This window comes from Ophidiomyces ophidiicola (genome assembly GCF_022830035.1).
Source record: "Ophidiomyces ophidiicola strain CBS 122913 chromosome Unknown scaffold_8, whole genome shotgun sequence".
Classification (NCBI taxonomy): domain Eukaryota; kingdom Fungi; phylum Ascomycota; class Eurotiomycetes; order Onygenales; family Onygenaceae; genus Ophidiomyces; species Ophidiomyces ophidiicola.
In genome coordinates, this window is record NW_026054648.1 from 67,292 (window position 1) to 81,080 (window position 13,789).

The following is a 13,789-nucleotide window of genomic DNA, read 5'->3' on the forward strand; positions in this document are numbered from 1 at the left end:
AATAGCATTAACCAAACTAGAGACACTATTTTTGCCGTTCACATAACTTTAATGGGGTATATGAGCCGCCGGCGTTCGCCGACAAGCACCTGAAACATAATGCTTTGGATATTGTGTACGAAAGCAGCTTTAAAGAAATGCTAAAACAATTATGTCCTTTAAATCTCTTATCCTAGCAGCAGTCATATTGTACTGTAATATGAGGCGGTTTGAAGATTTATCAAAACTCGTGCATCCACGAAAATGTCCAAGTGCGGCCAACCTTTCAGAATACAGGGCGAGCTTCATTAAAACTGATATGGACATGGTCCCTACGAACGAGAATATTAGGATGCCTTTCTTTTCAATTGCTGATTCCAAATGCAATCTCACCAGTGGTTTTGCGTGTCTGACCCCCGATCTTCCATTAGGCGCCAGCCTTCCCATCCACTTGGTGGGTCAAGGGTAGGGTTCCAGATCTTCCGGCCCCAGATGACATATTTCAAATTTAGGGCGAATCTATATTTTACAGCCCATTCCCCGATAGCGCGACCATAGTCATCTCTATCCCTAACCTGGACTAAATGTGAGGCCGAGGCTTTGCAGACTATTTTAAAAACAGGCCTATACTTACGTTAAGGCCTGTGGTACACATCAGGTCTACCGCCAGGCCGCAGCAATGGTCACTGGTGCCAGGGCATGTACAATTTCGATAACAGCCGATTTCTCTGATTTTGCCAGGGTGGAACTGGACTGCTAGCTTTGCACCATCCGCAGCCGTTTGTTTGCAGAGACCAACTTCTGGGTATTGCGGTGGAGGGAATTCGATGGTATTTCGACGGTGAGGTGCTGTTGGGACAGTGCTTCGTTCCAAGATGTCGTGGAACTGAAGGTTACTGTGGTCATCATGCTCTCCAATTTCATGAGCAATGACACTAGTTGCAAGCAACACTAGGTAGGAAACAGTGGGGAATTTCATATTTGGAGAAGCTCAAAGTGCTGCCAGATAAACAGTGCTGAGTCCTGATCACAACTGTTACTCGGTTCAGCTCGGAAGGTGACAGTCTCTTTATACCGCCATACTCCTTCTAGTATAACAGGAATCGCACTCCCGATGGAATAGGTTTAAAAGAGCGCCTCGGACCAATTTTCGGCAACCTTGATTTTGTTTGGCATGTAGTTATATGAAAAAGGGAGCCGGTAGGCATGGCATTCCTATCCAGTAGCCAGTAGCATTAGGCAGCACATTGGCCATCTGGCGGTGGCGCTTCAGCATGAGGTGCAAAGACTGGTTGATCGCCATAAACATTAAAACACCATATAGATAGTTGAGTGACGGAGTACACGTGGGGCATGTGACCGAGCTAGCCCGAAACAAGAGGCCCCCGGCCAATGGCGGCCGCCCGCGCGACACCGCATTTACCAAGGTATCAAACAAATCTCGTTCCGAAATCCTGCGCCATCCGTGGTGTTCCAGCGACGCCACAGCGCACCCACTGATCGGCTGGCAATCGGAGTGTCGGTCGCATCCTTCGCAGCACAGGACAGTCACGGATTCCCGACACTGCCGATACAAACTCTCTCTGCCAAGGGCGCGTGATCGGATCGGACTATCAGTACTCCGTGTTACGACTGATTATATCAGCGATGCCCGTGCGCAGTTGATGAGGTAAGCCGGCCCGCGTTCTTCCGTCCCGAGCCGCAGCCAACGCTTTACGCGCCGTTTGATTTGCTTCAAACACGACGACGACCCAGGGCTATTTAATTATGGTCGTTAAACTTCGGCCACTCAGCCGTGAGCTGCTGGCTGTATACGGAGTCCTTCCGCGCCAATGAGCGCTGGCAAATACCCTAGCATAACTGGGATTTTGATGTCGCCTGCCATGGAGCTCCAGACCAGCACTCCGCGCGTGGATGTATCTCCCAACCTCATGGTGGAAATATACCCCCTGGATGGGCGCTTAGCCGCTCAAGCCCAACTAGATGGCAGTTTTCCCAGTGCGGGAGTCGTGTTTCGCTCTTGCACCATAATGGTACGATAGGGTTGGTCTCCTCCTAGCGGCCTGCCATGTCTTCGTCCGGGAGTCGACGGCGAGGCCCTGCCCTCCAGCGATCTATCTTCACAGGCATGGCGCTCTGTGCGGTCGTGTCGGCAGACTGCGCGCCTCGACCAATCGCCATCAGCCTGGGGAATGTGACGATTTCTAACCAGAAGGTAATTCGAGGCTTAGATATTTCCATCGGGAGTCCACAGCAATCTCTTGCCTTTCTTCCCCAATGGTTCGTGGGATTTCAAGTGTCCCCGCTTTATTTTGTGATGCTGTGGCTAATGCGACCCTCTTGCAGGTCCCTGAACCATACATTTGTTTACGGAACAAATGGCTTTTGTAACGGATATTCGAGCGTGGCCTGTGAAACGTACCGCGGCGGGCGGTATGACCAGTTTGCATCCCAAACGGCTGGGCGGGTAAGCCCGGGGTTGACGCCGAATGATGCACCTCCATACCCAGAACTGAGCTGGGTCTCTGAGAATGTTACGCTGGGGAAGACAGTGGCTCTTGAAAAATTTCCCGTCGGTGTTGCGCTGAGTGGCTGGGGAAACCAAGGGTACCATCACCAAGCTGCTATGGGGTTAGGCGCCAATTCAACAATGTTAAGAAGCCTCAAGTCGGCCGGTAGAATCGCCTCGCGGTCATGGGGGATGTTTTGGGGCAGAACAGGGGCGACGAAAGGCAGTCAACTTGACGGGGGTGTTGTGTTGGGAGGTTATGACCGAGCAAAAGTGTCTGGGCAGAATTACACGTACAACCTTGACAACTCGAATGCAGAGTGCCCAACTTCGATGTTGGTGACCGTATCCGCCATGACTTTAAATTTTGCGAATGGCTCGGCAGTTAGCATGTTCGATGGGACTGAATCTCTCCCATTTTCTGCCTGCATAGTTCCGGATGCGCCGGTGTTAATGACAATGCCATATGAGCCAACGTTCAGGAGATTCCAAAACCTGACGCGCGCACCATACCTCGGGCGATCGCACGGGATTTACTACTACGGTATGATCTATGATAACCCCGAATCCCAAATGTACGTGCCTGTTCCCATCCCTTGCGTTCTGGCATTTACTGAGAAGCCCTTGGCAGATACACGGGCGATATCACGATCACATTGAATTCTGAAGTCGCCATCCGCATCCCCAGCGATCAGCTCGTCGTTCCAGACCTGACGATTGACAACATGACCGGTGCCCTGATGGCGAATGCTTCGCGTATGGAAGTGCTACTCGATCCGCTGATAGAGAATGGGAAAAAAGGAACGCTGCCCCGAATCGGGCGGCAATTCCTGTCCAGCGCATACGTGATGGTCAACCAAGATGCTGGGCAGTTCACACTCTGGTCAGCGAGCCCCACAGCGCGACAAGACCTAGTGGCCATCGACAGCAGCAACCATGTCAACAGCGATTTCTGCCGCGAGCCCAGCGCGCCTGATTCGACGGCGAAGACGGGCGCCGGCTCAGGATCCCGCCGCAAAATCTCGAGCGGCGTGATTGTTGGCATTACCATTGGGGTGACGGTCGCGGTGTCTTGCCTCGGCTGGCTGATCTTCTTTTGCTTCATGCAACGGAGAAATCAAGCCCGGACCAAGGCTGACACGCCTCGGGTTGAACTGGAGGAGAACGCCCGCGGGTACGCGCCGCGACCGTCGATCTCGCAGGCTCCGCGCGAGCTTGATGGTCGTCGCAGCGTCCCCGGGGCTGTGCAGCCGGTGGAGCTGCCGGCGAGGACGGCGCGCGACTGAGGCGGAATGGGCGGTTCGGGCCTTTATTTACCTCGCCCTGCGGTCGATGTCATTGTTATGTATCACCAACTACCCTTTTCCTTTGGCTGTTCATGGGCTGGCGTTAGATTACAGAGCCATTTTCTCTCGCGTTTAAAGATCACGGCGCGTGCATGTACAGTTACATAGGGGCCTGGAAATAATACTTCTATTTGCTAGTTACCAGAGACTCGCCGGCTGCGAACGCTAGTCATACAATCTGTCCGTCCGGTCCACGTAAAGCATGCATGGCATTCCACATCCTTTGTCAAGCGGCCTTGTCCCCGCAACGTCGCTCCGCCGGATCGGCGGTCAGTACTCGTGGGGCGGGAAGAGCGCCGTGACGGGTCTTTTCGTGGAGGTGCGTGTGTTGGGCGAGAGGACGAGGGTGAGAGTCGACACGGCGGTGGTGGAGGAGGAGGAGGTCGTGGTGGGCGGTGGCGGCAGGGCGGTGGGCTCTGAGGAGGACGTTGAGGCCGTTGATTCTGTCGATGCGGTCGAGTTCGTCGGGGATGCCGGGGATGTCAGGGACTTCGAGGAGGTCGAGGAGGTCGAGATGCGGCTGCTGGCGGCGTCCGGGGGGGCGAACAGGCCCTGGGCGAGGCAGACGACGAGCACCAGCACAGCGACGACGACGAGGCTGGCGGCGACGAAGACGCGCGTGAACCAGCGCCAGCGCCGCTCGCAGCGGTCGCAGAGACACTCGCCGCGCGGATCCGGCTTGGGCGAGCGTGCCGGGGGGGCGGGGGCTGGCTTGGGCTGCGGCGGCGCCGTAGGCGTTGGGCTTGCGGGGGCTGCGGGGGCTGCGGCGCCGGGGGGATCGCGGTCGAAGCGCTGCGCGAGCCCGCCGAACGAGGTGATCGACGACACGCGCTGCAGCGGCGGGCGCGAGTACAGCGACGATGCCGGGCGGGGGGCAGGCGGAGGGCGGTCCATCGTGTGCGTGTTGGCGAGCAACGCCGGCTGGAGGACTGCGCAGACGAGGCCGTGCTTTATGGCCGCAAGCAGTGATGCTGATCCATTCACTCGTTCATTCTTCTTCACATCGCCGTGAATGCGCGAAGCCGCCGGCGCCCGCCCGCCACGCTCGCGACCGCTTCCGGGGGCTTCCGGGGGGTCCCAGGGGCGCCGACGCCTAGACTCCGGGGCTCACTCCCCGTTCCCGGGCGCCGCCCCAGGCACCGCCGCTTAGCCGCGGCTGCCCGCCCGTCATTCTCATTCTCCTTCTCTTCGCGTCTTCGCTTCTTCTCTTCTCTTCTCTTCTCTTCTCTCATTCTCATTCTCATTCTCATTCTCGTTCTCTCCTCTCTTCTCCTCTCACTCTCTTTCCCCTCGCGTCTCCGTCTCTCCTCGCCCTCGGCCTCTGCTCTGCACCATGGCCGCCCCCGGGCTCGACAAAGTCCACTTCTTCGACCTCACCAGCGCCACGCCCGGTAACCCCCACCGCTCTCTCTTCGCAATCGATGCTAATACATACCCTCGAGTAGGCCCGAACAAGTCCTGGTCGCCCAACACCCTGCGTACCCGCCTGGTGCTCAACTTCAAGCGCATCCCCTACACGCAGACCTACCTGCCCTTCCCCGCCGTCGCGCCCGTCCTGCGCGCCCTGCGTCTGCCGCCGCTCACCAACGGGCCCATGCCCTACACCCTGCCCGCCATCCTCCACGCCCCGTCCATCCCCGCCGCGCCCACCACCCATGCCCTGAACGACAGCTGGCCCATTGCCCTCCATCTCGAGCGCGCGTTCCCCGCCCCCGGCTATCCCTCCATCTTCCCCACCCCAGCCAGCTACCCGCTCGCCGTGGCCGTGCAGAACATCATCATCAACGCCCTCTACGGCGGCGTCTCCTTGCACATCCCCAAGGTGCTCAACTGCCTCGAACCGGAGTGTGCTGAGTACTTCGATCGAGTGCGCAGCATTCGCTTCAGCACCCCGTCCTTGGCCGCCCTGGCCGCACAGGGGCCCGAGCTGGACCGGGTCTGGGCCGACTTGGGGAAGGAATTCGGCCTGCTGGCCGAAATGTTGCGCGGCGTGGATGGCGTAGACAAGAAGAGCGGCCCCTTCTTCGAAGGCGACCAGCCCGGCTATGCCGACCTGCTACTCGCCGCGTGGTTTGGCTGGTATTATCGCATGGACCGCGCCGATTTCGAGAGGCTGATGGATATCGAGAAGAACGGCGAGTTTAGAAGCCTATGGGAGGCCTGTCGGCCGTGGATCGAAGGCCAGGGCGAGAACATCGACTTCCCCGTGCCCAAAGGCATGGACACAGACTTAGAGCCTGTGATGTTCAAGTCGTGATTGTTCCCAGCATGTGGCCAATAGCCAGTAGAATAGGGGCCCCCGAGGTACATTCATACTTTTGTTGTGCTGTTCTATCAACCACCGTCCTGGGATAATGTACAGAATGCATCCAACAGCTGTGTCACGACCCTCCACTCACCTCCTCTGCCAGCATTTTCAATCTCGCCCACCCTGTCGACCCGTCCCAGACCTCGGCCCCCTTCGACAGCATGCTTCGCACTGCGCTCCGGGCTTTGAACCGCCAATCGCGAGCCACCATCTCCCCCTTTCCTTCTTCCCGGTCCATCCCTCCTAGGCTTGCGTAGCCGTCTCGCACCAGCCTCTCCGTCGCCCCCACGATCTCCATCCACTTCTTCTCGTCGCCCATCTGGAACGCCGCACTGGTGCACCCGGCTACTGTCGCCCGCCAGGCTTTTTCATGGGCTGAGAGCGCCCGTGAAGGACGGTCCCGCCATCTTTCCAATTTTGCCACAACGAGCCAGAGTGCGGCCGAGTGTGTGATTAGAGGAGTGATGTAGTCGTCAACAAGCGAGTAGATGAGCGCCAGGAGTGTCCCAGGGCGGGGGTGTGTTTTGGAGCCTGAGAATGGGGAGTTGGGGTCATCAAAGTTGTAGCCTGCAGAGAGGGCGTTGATGAGCACAGTGATGAACGGAACGTCGATACATTTCTCGCCGTCTTTAGAACCGCGAAGCTCGATGATGCGTTTTTGGGCTTGCATGACGTCTCGGAACGGAGTCTGCGGCGGTGGGATTGATGCACCTACTGCCAGGATATTTGCCCAGATCCGATAGTCCGTGTGTTTGAATCGTGCAGCACGATGCAGAGCCGCAAGAGCATCGCGCTTGGGCTTATACTCGTCCACAGAAACCTCAGCCTGCTCATCGGCCTCCTCATCGGGGGCTGCGTCTGACGGCTTCGAGGGTTTTGGGGGCGGAATATTCATCAACGCAGCAGCCAGGTTGCTCCACGCCTCCGCATCTGATTCCTCGATCTGCACTGTTCGCGTGAACGATGTCACCGCATCCTGCCACTTTTCCAGCTCCAGCTGAATACAGCCGATCGCGAACCAGGCCCCATGGTTCAACCGATTGATATTGAGACTCAACCGGTACGCTTCCTCTGCCTTCTCATAGTTAGGTGGTTTGAGTCCTAGGTAACATCGCGCCAATGCCCGCTGTGCACGAGCATATCTCTGGCTAGAAACACTCCAAGCGCGTTCGAACATGGTCTGATCTTTCTCGACGTCGCCCAAGATACAAAACAGTCTCGGCGCATCGACTGGCAGTATCGACTTCTCCGGCCCATCAAATTTCTCCTCTTCATCTTTCTTGGTCTCACGTCCTGATGGTTCAAAGAGCTGCCGTCGAACAATCAGCCCGGCTTTATCCTCTCTATCGGTTGCAGCGTAGCACAATGCAGCTTCTGCCCACATCTGTAGTCGCTCGTAGATATCCAATGCCGTCCTCAGCCCGCCCAGGTTAACCCATCGAGCCGCGAGCTCTGCTTCCAGGTCCCACCTTGTAACGAAACTAAGTAACCAGATGTACTGCAGCCTTTCATCTGCAGGCGCTGACTCTGAGCTCTCAGGTCGCGGCAAGAAAGTGGAAGGTTGCTGTTCGCCTGAGCCCTCTGCCACTGGAGCCTCGCTAGTTGTATCGGCGATGACTTGGTCTACCAGCGCCTGTAATTGCAAAACACCGCGTTCCACGGTTCTAGATCGATATCCTTCAATCCTGCTTCGGACGAGCAGCGCTTGTGAGTAGACTTGCCAGTTGGAGCTACCTCCATCCAGGACACGAGTAGCATAAGGCAGGGTCTCCTCTCTTGTTAGCCCATCTTCTGGATTTGTGTTCGTAATTGCCGAAGCGAGGGCAAGGAGAACAATGGAGTCTAGCGGGTTCAACTGCGGCTGCTCTGCCGGGTCAAGCTTGGCCAACTCTGTTGGCAGTGCAGCTTCATCTTGCACCGTAGGCATTTTCTCAGCCTTGGTATCTTCCTTTGTGAACGAGATGGCCTCCAGCAGGGTATCATCATTTAAGTCTAATTTCTTTGGCGCAGCACCTTCTGCAACAACGCCGTCATCATCAGCTTGTCGTGCCTTGCTTTTTGCCAAAACTACCAACTGGCTAATGTCATGCTGCTGGAACTTTGTCCTCTTTCCTAGCCGTCCTGTCAGCGCAAACTGGAACCCATTTTCCTTAGCTGCACTCTCCAAGTCTGCTCTGGCCAGTGCATCCGCGCCATGGTGCGTATGCACAGCTGCCCGCTCCAGCAAAAACCGTGCGCGTACCTCTGCTGTGGCAGACGAGCCTTCACCCAAGACACCCTCTGCTAGTGTCGCAAGGTCATCATAAATAGCAGCCTGCAAGCTATCTGTATTCTCAGAAAGCATCTTCTGGTGCAGAAATGTCACTCGTAATCTTGCCGTGATGGGCATGAAGGGCAGATTCTCACCCTCGAATAGCGAGGAACTGGTCAAAATTGCCTTGGCTGCGGAAAATAGCTCCACGTTGGGCGTAAGACTGTACGCTGCCTCGCCATCGACGCTGAGTGCACGAATCATGCCGTCTTGCAGACTCTGGAGAGTACATGTGTCGCTCGGCGTACCGATGCCCCTAAAGGCTGCTGGAATCACCACATCGCTAACGTGAAAGCGCAACGGGGGGCCTGTGACATTGGCTTGCACGAACGCCAGCAGCGCAGCGTATCCCACATGCACCAGTCTGGAGCGGGTCACAGCACGGTCGTCGGCGCTATCCAGCACGGCTTCAACATTGCGCTGGACATATTTCATATAGGAGAAATTGCCGGCGTGAACGGCTTCAGTAAGAGACTGCGGCTCGTCCAGATGTCCAAGTACTTTGGCCGCCAGGGGCGATCTTAGTAGACCCAGGCATTGGTCTTCAGTGAGACGGAGACTGTCATAGGCACCTGCGGGGTAGGAAGTGTAGAGGGTATCAAGGGATGGTGGCAGGGCAATTTGGTCTGGGGCAGACGACATTTTGAAGCAAGTCGAGAACGCACTTCTACCCTGAGACGTACATACCGGACGACCGGCGGGGTCCAACGTTGATATTGATATTCGACATTCTCGTTCAAGTGCGAACGAAAATTATTGACGTCGCTTAGTAAGATTCTCGTCGAACAGGCGGGGGAAATAGCCGGAGTAGTTCATAGAGTATTCTACGGGTGTCTTCTTTGCAGGCCACTTGGGGAGTAGGGCCAGGCGGAATTCAATGAGCAGACGATTATGACTACGGAGTACGGGGTACGGAAACGATGATCAAGAAAAGTAAGTCTATTTCCACTCTATCAAAGAATTAGGAAAAAAGTAGTTATTTGAAAGGAATCATGCAAAAAAACATCACAACATTAAACCACTGAAATGATCCGTCCTTGACGCCAAAACACACAGCAATTGAGGTCATTAATACCCTTCCAGAGACACCCCAAAACCTCCAGAAGAAATCAAAAATCAAAACTAAAAACAATGAGCCGGGTTTATTTCCCTGTCTGACAAGTTCTATCCGATAATAGTCTATGGCTAGGTCTGCCACCGGAATTTTGAGGCCAAAAGGAAAAAAAAATATTAATGCTTGTCGTTAAAGGAAGGTCAAAATGGGCTGGAAAACGGCCGTCAAAGAAGAAATAGTAAGCATTTTTCGAGCGAATGATTTAATCGTCCTCGTCGGAGAAGACTTCTTCACCACGCTTGCGACTATACATTACAAAGTTAGCACAATGTGAATGGGAGGGGAGTAAAGTAAGATAGAGCCAAGACACTTACCGAGCCATCCTGTCCTTCTTCTTCTTACGGAGCTCAGAGGAAGTGAGCTTCTTCTTCTTCTGACCGCCAACAATCTTGTTACCCATAGCATCAAATTTATCCTCATCGTCATCCTTCTCAGTGAGACGGGGACCGGATCCCTGACCCTGTACCCAGTTGTGGCCGGAGGGAGTCATCTTTCCGTCCATACAAGCCCAGACTTCGCTGGTCAAGTTCTCAGTGAACTCCTTGGAGTGAGTAATGATAATGACACCACCCTCGAAGCTCTTGAGAGCCTTGGAGAGGGCACCAAGGGAGTCACGGTCGAGATAGTTGGTAGGCTCGTCAAGGACGATCAAATGGGGTCGCTGCCACGAGCAGGCGGCGAGCACAACCTTGACACGCTGACCTCCAGAGAGACCACGCATGCGGGAGTGAGAAACCAGTTCGTCGTCGAGACCAAAGTTGGCGCAGTGGGCTTCGATTTCCTTGCGGACAAGAGGGCGGAACTGACCGCTGGCAAGGGCTTCCTTCTGATCAACTTCGGCGACCATCTTCGAGTGGGTGGCGAGAATCTCGTTACGGGGAATCCAGGCATTGTCAGCAGTCATCATAGGAGTCCATTTCTCGTTCTTCATGCCAATGTTCTCACCGAGGGTGAAAGAACATTCGTATTCATAAGAGTTCTTGAACTTGCGACGAGAGTGGATGCCAATGACACGGCGCGAGGTACCATCAATCTTATAGATCTTGTCCATGGCCTTCTCGTCTTCCTCTGTGACGATCTTGTTGGCACGGTCCATAGTTTCACGATCCTCACCAGTCTGGAAACGCCATTGGATGTACTCGGAAGGAGTTTTGTCCAAGTGGTTATCAATGTGGGCGAAAGCGTGCTGTTTGATGTAGGCAATACGGATGTTCTCGTGCTGGTAGATATCACCAGCGGTGGGGATAAGTTCACCAGTCAAGATGTTGACCAAGGTGGATTTACCGGCACCGTTAGGACCGATGACAGCAATACGCGAACCGAGGGAGCACTGGAAGGTGATATCGGTAAGCTGAGGCTTGGAGGTACCGGGATACTGGAAAGACATGTTGGTGACACGGACGATGGCCTTGGCCTTGGTCTTGACACCCTCGAGGAAACCGGGCTCGGGAAACTTGAACTCCATCTCAGAGGCATCGAGATCGAAGTAAGAGCGAGCAGATGGGAGCTTCTTGACGAACTCGGTAAGGTTACCACGATAACGGCGAAGCTTGAAGCGCTCATAGTGGATGACATGCTGGATGACATTGTTCAAGAAACCGCTGTCGTGAGAGACAATGATGGAAGTGCAAGGCGAGTTGATGAGGTACTGCTCAAGCCAGGCAACGTTCTTAACATCAAGATGGTTAGTGGGTTCGTCGAGCAAGAGAATATCGGGCTCCTCAAAAACGGCACGAGCAAGGGCGAGCTTCATCTTCCAACCACCAGAGAGAGAGGTGATTGGGTTCTTGAATTGTTCCTGAAGGAAACCGAATTCGAGCAACTTGGCCTCGATCTCGTCAGCAGGAGTAGTGATTCCGACATCATTGAGTTTCTTCTGAGTCCAGCCAATGACAGTCTGCTCAGTGTCGGCGGCATCAAGGTCGTGCTCAACGAAGACAGTCTTGACCTCATCCTTCTTGGGGAAGCCCTCAACCTGCTCGTTGTTAATGGCGCGCATGAGAGTGGATTTACCGGAACCGTTGGGGCCCAAAAGACCATAGCGTTGGCCACGCTTAAGGCGGAGGTGAGTTTGATTGAGGAGAATCTTAGCACCGTAGGCCAAGTTGAAGGTGCAGTTGCAAAGGTCTTCACCCTCCTCTTCATCCTCTTCAACCTCAGCTTCCTCAGCGGCGCCGGGAGAGGCCCGCTTGCGGAGAGTCTCAGCAACAGGCTTGGCCTCATTTTCACCAACAATGGCGCAGAGATAGGAGAGAGTGTTTTCAGTCCAGTCTGCAACGTCAATCACCTTCTCGTCGATGAGCTGACCGGCGATGGCAGAGATGTAGTCAATGGTAGCTTGGAATTTCGAGATGGAGTCCTTGTGCTTGGGCTCGAGAATTTGCTTCAAGATAGCGGAGACAGTAGCGATATCGCCAGCAGTCGAAACTTCGGGGATCTTGCCATCTTTGACATCACCAACGCGGACCAAAGTTTCGAGAGCCTGCTTGGTCTTGCCACGAGCTTCGGGGTCGGCGAGAGTGTCGAAGTTCTTGTTGAGAGCAGGCATAAGTTTTGGCAAGAAAGCGGCGACGATCTGAGGATCCTCGACGAGCTTACACATGTTGTCGACGATGACGGCAGATTTACGCTTGATGGCAGTTTCACGCTCAGCCAAACCACGGTCAAGCAGAGGAACCATGATTGCGAGTGTGGGTTCGTGAACATCAGTGACGAAAGTGGTGGCACCCAACAAGTGAACGGTCTCGGGGACGTTCTCCGGCTTGGCGATACACTTGATCAACTCAGGGATGAAGCGCTCAATATCCTTGTTAACAATGAGGCCGCAGACCTTCTCCATGGTGGTGTAAGCGGCTTTTTTGACTTCGGGCTTGGTGTCCCACATGGACTCAGAGACGACCGGAATCAAGTCTGGCACGCGATAGGCGAGCTGGACTGGGGCGGACTCGACGAGGGCTTCGATGCACTGAAGAGCGGTGATCTTCTCGGGCCACTTCTGGGCGTTCTGAAGCGAGCTGACGATGGCGGGGAGAGCGGCCTTGACGGCGTTGGCGTTGATGGACTTGACGATGGCGACGGCGGCTTCCTGGGCCAGGTTCTTGACGGAGACCATCTTGTCGCTGACGGCAACAAGCGTGGGGCCAAGCAGGGAGAGGAGGTAGGGCTCGACGGCGGGCGAGACAGTGGAGTGGTTAGCGATGGCGGTGATGGCATCGAGGGCCTTTTCCCGCGACGAGGCATCCTTTTTGTTTGCCAGCTGCTTTTTGAGAGACTCAACGGCTCTAAACATAGGTTAGTTCCAAGTTTGAAGTTTTAGGGTGAATTTCAACAGGGATTTACACGCACTTGACTGGGAGAACCTGCTCGTCGGTTGGGCCATTCAGGAGGGTGGCGATGTTGTGGGCAGCATCCCGGGTCTCGGCCTCGTTTTTCGAGACGGAGAGCGACTTAAGTAGCTCCTCCAGAACGGAGACTGCCTGAGAGGCTTCTGTGGAATCGATGGTAGGCATGGTGTCGCAGGAAAAAGACGAAGAACTTTTTTGGGGAATTTTGGAAAAGGAGGCGGTTTTTGTGGGAGCCACGCGCGTAGCAGCAGCGGGGCGAGCAGCAGAGGTGGAATCCGTTTTTTCCAGCAGTTTAAGAAAAGAATAGAGAGAAAAAAAAGGGAAGAGTGGAGATAGAGATGGGAAGAAGAGGAGAGGAGAGTGAGAAGAGGCGGAGATGGAAGAGAGAAGCGAGAAAAAGGGCGAGGCGGGCGGTTTTATAAGCGGGCGGAAAGGGAAAAAAAAAAAAAAAAAAAAAAAAAAATCGAAACCGGGGTGGGTCCGCCACCAGGGGGCTAATCGGCGGGGCATGATTGGCCCAGCGCCGGCCGAACCGTACCGTACCACGCTCTAGCCGGGCGGGGCGCGCGCGGGCGGCGGTGGCGAGCGTATTTCGTACCATACGTGACGGGGCAGCCAGCGAGTAGGGCTGGCACGTGAAGGTTTCAGCCGCGCCGGCCAATGAAGTGCGCTACGCAACCGATATGCCAACAAAAACCGCGAAAACAGTCAAAACAGGGTGGAGCGCCGCCCACGACTCGCCCTCCCAGCGGATCCGGGTCTTGTGCCCGTCATCCCGCCCACCACCGGCCCCATCCTGGCTTCCGCCGCCGCCGCCGCCCGGCGTTCCCCAGCTGCTGGCCCCGGCCAACCTCCGCTCTGTTTGCGCTGTTTGCACG

At 55.3% G+C, this 13,789-nt stretch overlaps 5 protein-coding genes across 5 annotated transcripts; 2 read left to right on the top strand and 3 right to left on the bottom strand.

Moving 5' to 3' along the window:
• Window positions 1-265: 265 nt before the first annotated feature.
• On the bottom strand, window positions 266-958 carry LOZ57_002697 (uncharacterized protein; the record flags this gene model as incomplete). The annotated part of the gene is made up of 3 exons (XM_049251760.1): window positions 266-311; window positions 373-554; window positions 614-958. 3 exons carry the CDS (start codon window positions 956-958, stop codon window positions 266-268), a joined length of 573 nt encoding a protein of 190 aa, XP_049109078.1.
• A 1,089-nt stretch (window positions 959-2,047) lies between these two features.
• Window positions 2,048-3,774, top strand: LOZ57_002698 (uncharacterized protein; the record flags this gene model as incomplete). The annotated part of the gene is made up of 3 exons (XM_049251761.1): window positions 2,048-2,259; window positions 2,326-3,063; window positions 3,120-3,774. The coding sequence occupies 3 exons, from the start codon at window positions 2,048-2,050 to the stop codon at window positions 3,772-3,774; spliced, it is 1,605 nt and encodes a 534-aa protein (XP_049109079.1).
• A 1,393-nt stretch (window positions 3,775-5,167) lies between these two features.
• LOZ57_002699 (uncharacterized protein) lies at window positions 5,168-6,091 on the top strand (the record flags this gene model as incomplete). Its single annotated transcript, XM_049251762.1, has 1 exon — window positions 5,168-6,091. One exon carries the CDS (start codon window positions 5,168-5,170, stop codon window positions 6,089-6,091), a length of 924 nt encoding a protein of 307 aa, XP_049109080.1.
• A 124-nt stretch (window positions 6,092-6,215) lies between these two features.
• On the bottom strand, window positions 6,216-9,095 carry LOZ57_002700 (uncharacterized protein; the record flags this gene model as incomplete). The annotated part of the gene is made up of 1 exon (XM_049251763.1): window positions 6,216-9,095. The coding sequence occupies one exon, from the start codon at window positions 9,093-9,095 to the stop codon at window positions 6,216-6,218; it is 2,880 nt and encodes a 959-aa protein (XP_049109081.1).
• A 674-nt stretch (window positions 9,096-9,769) lies between these two features.
• On the bottom strand, window positions 9,770-13,076 carry TEF3 (translational elongation factor EF-1 alpha; the record flags this gene model as incomplete). The annotated part of the gene is made up of 3 exons (XM_049251764.1): window positions 9,770-9,812; window positions 9,882-12,848; window positions 12,913-13,076. 3 exons carry the CDS (start codon window positions 13,074-13,076, stop codon window positions 9,770-9,772), a joined length of 3,174 nt encoding a protein of 1,057 aa, XP_049109082.1.
• Between the last annotated feature and the right edge of the window lie 713 nt (window positions 13,077-13,789).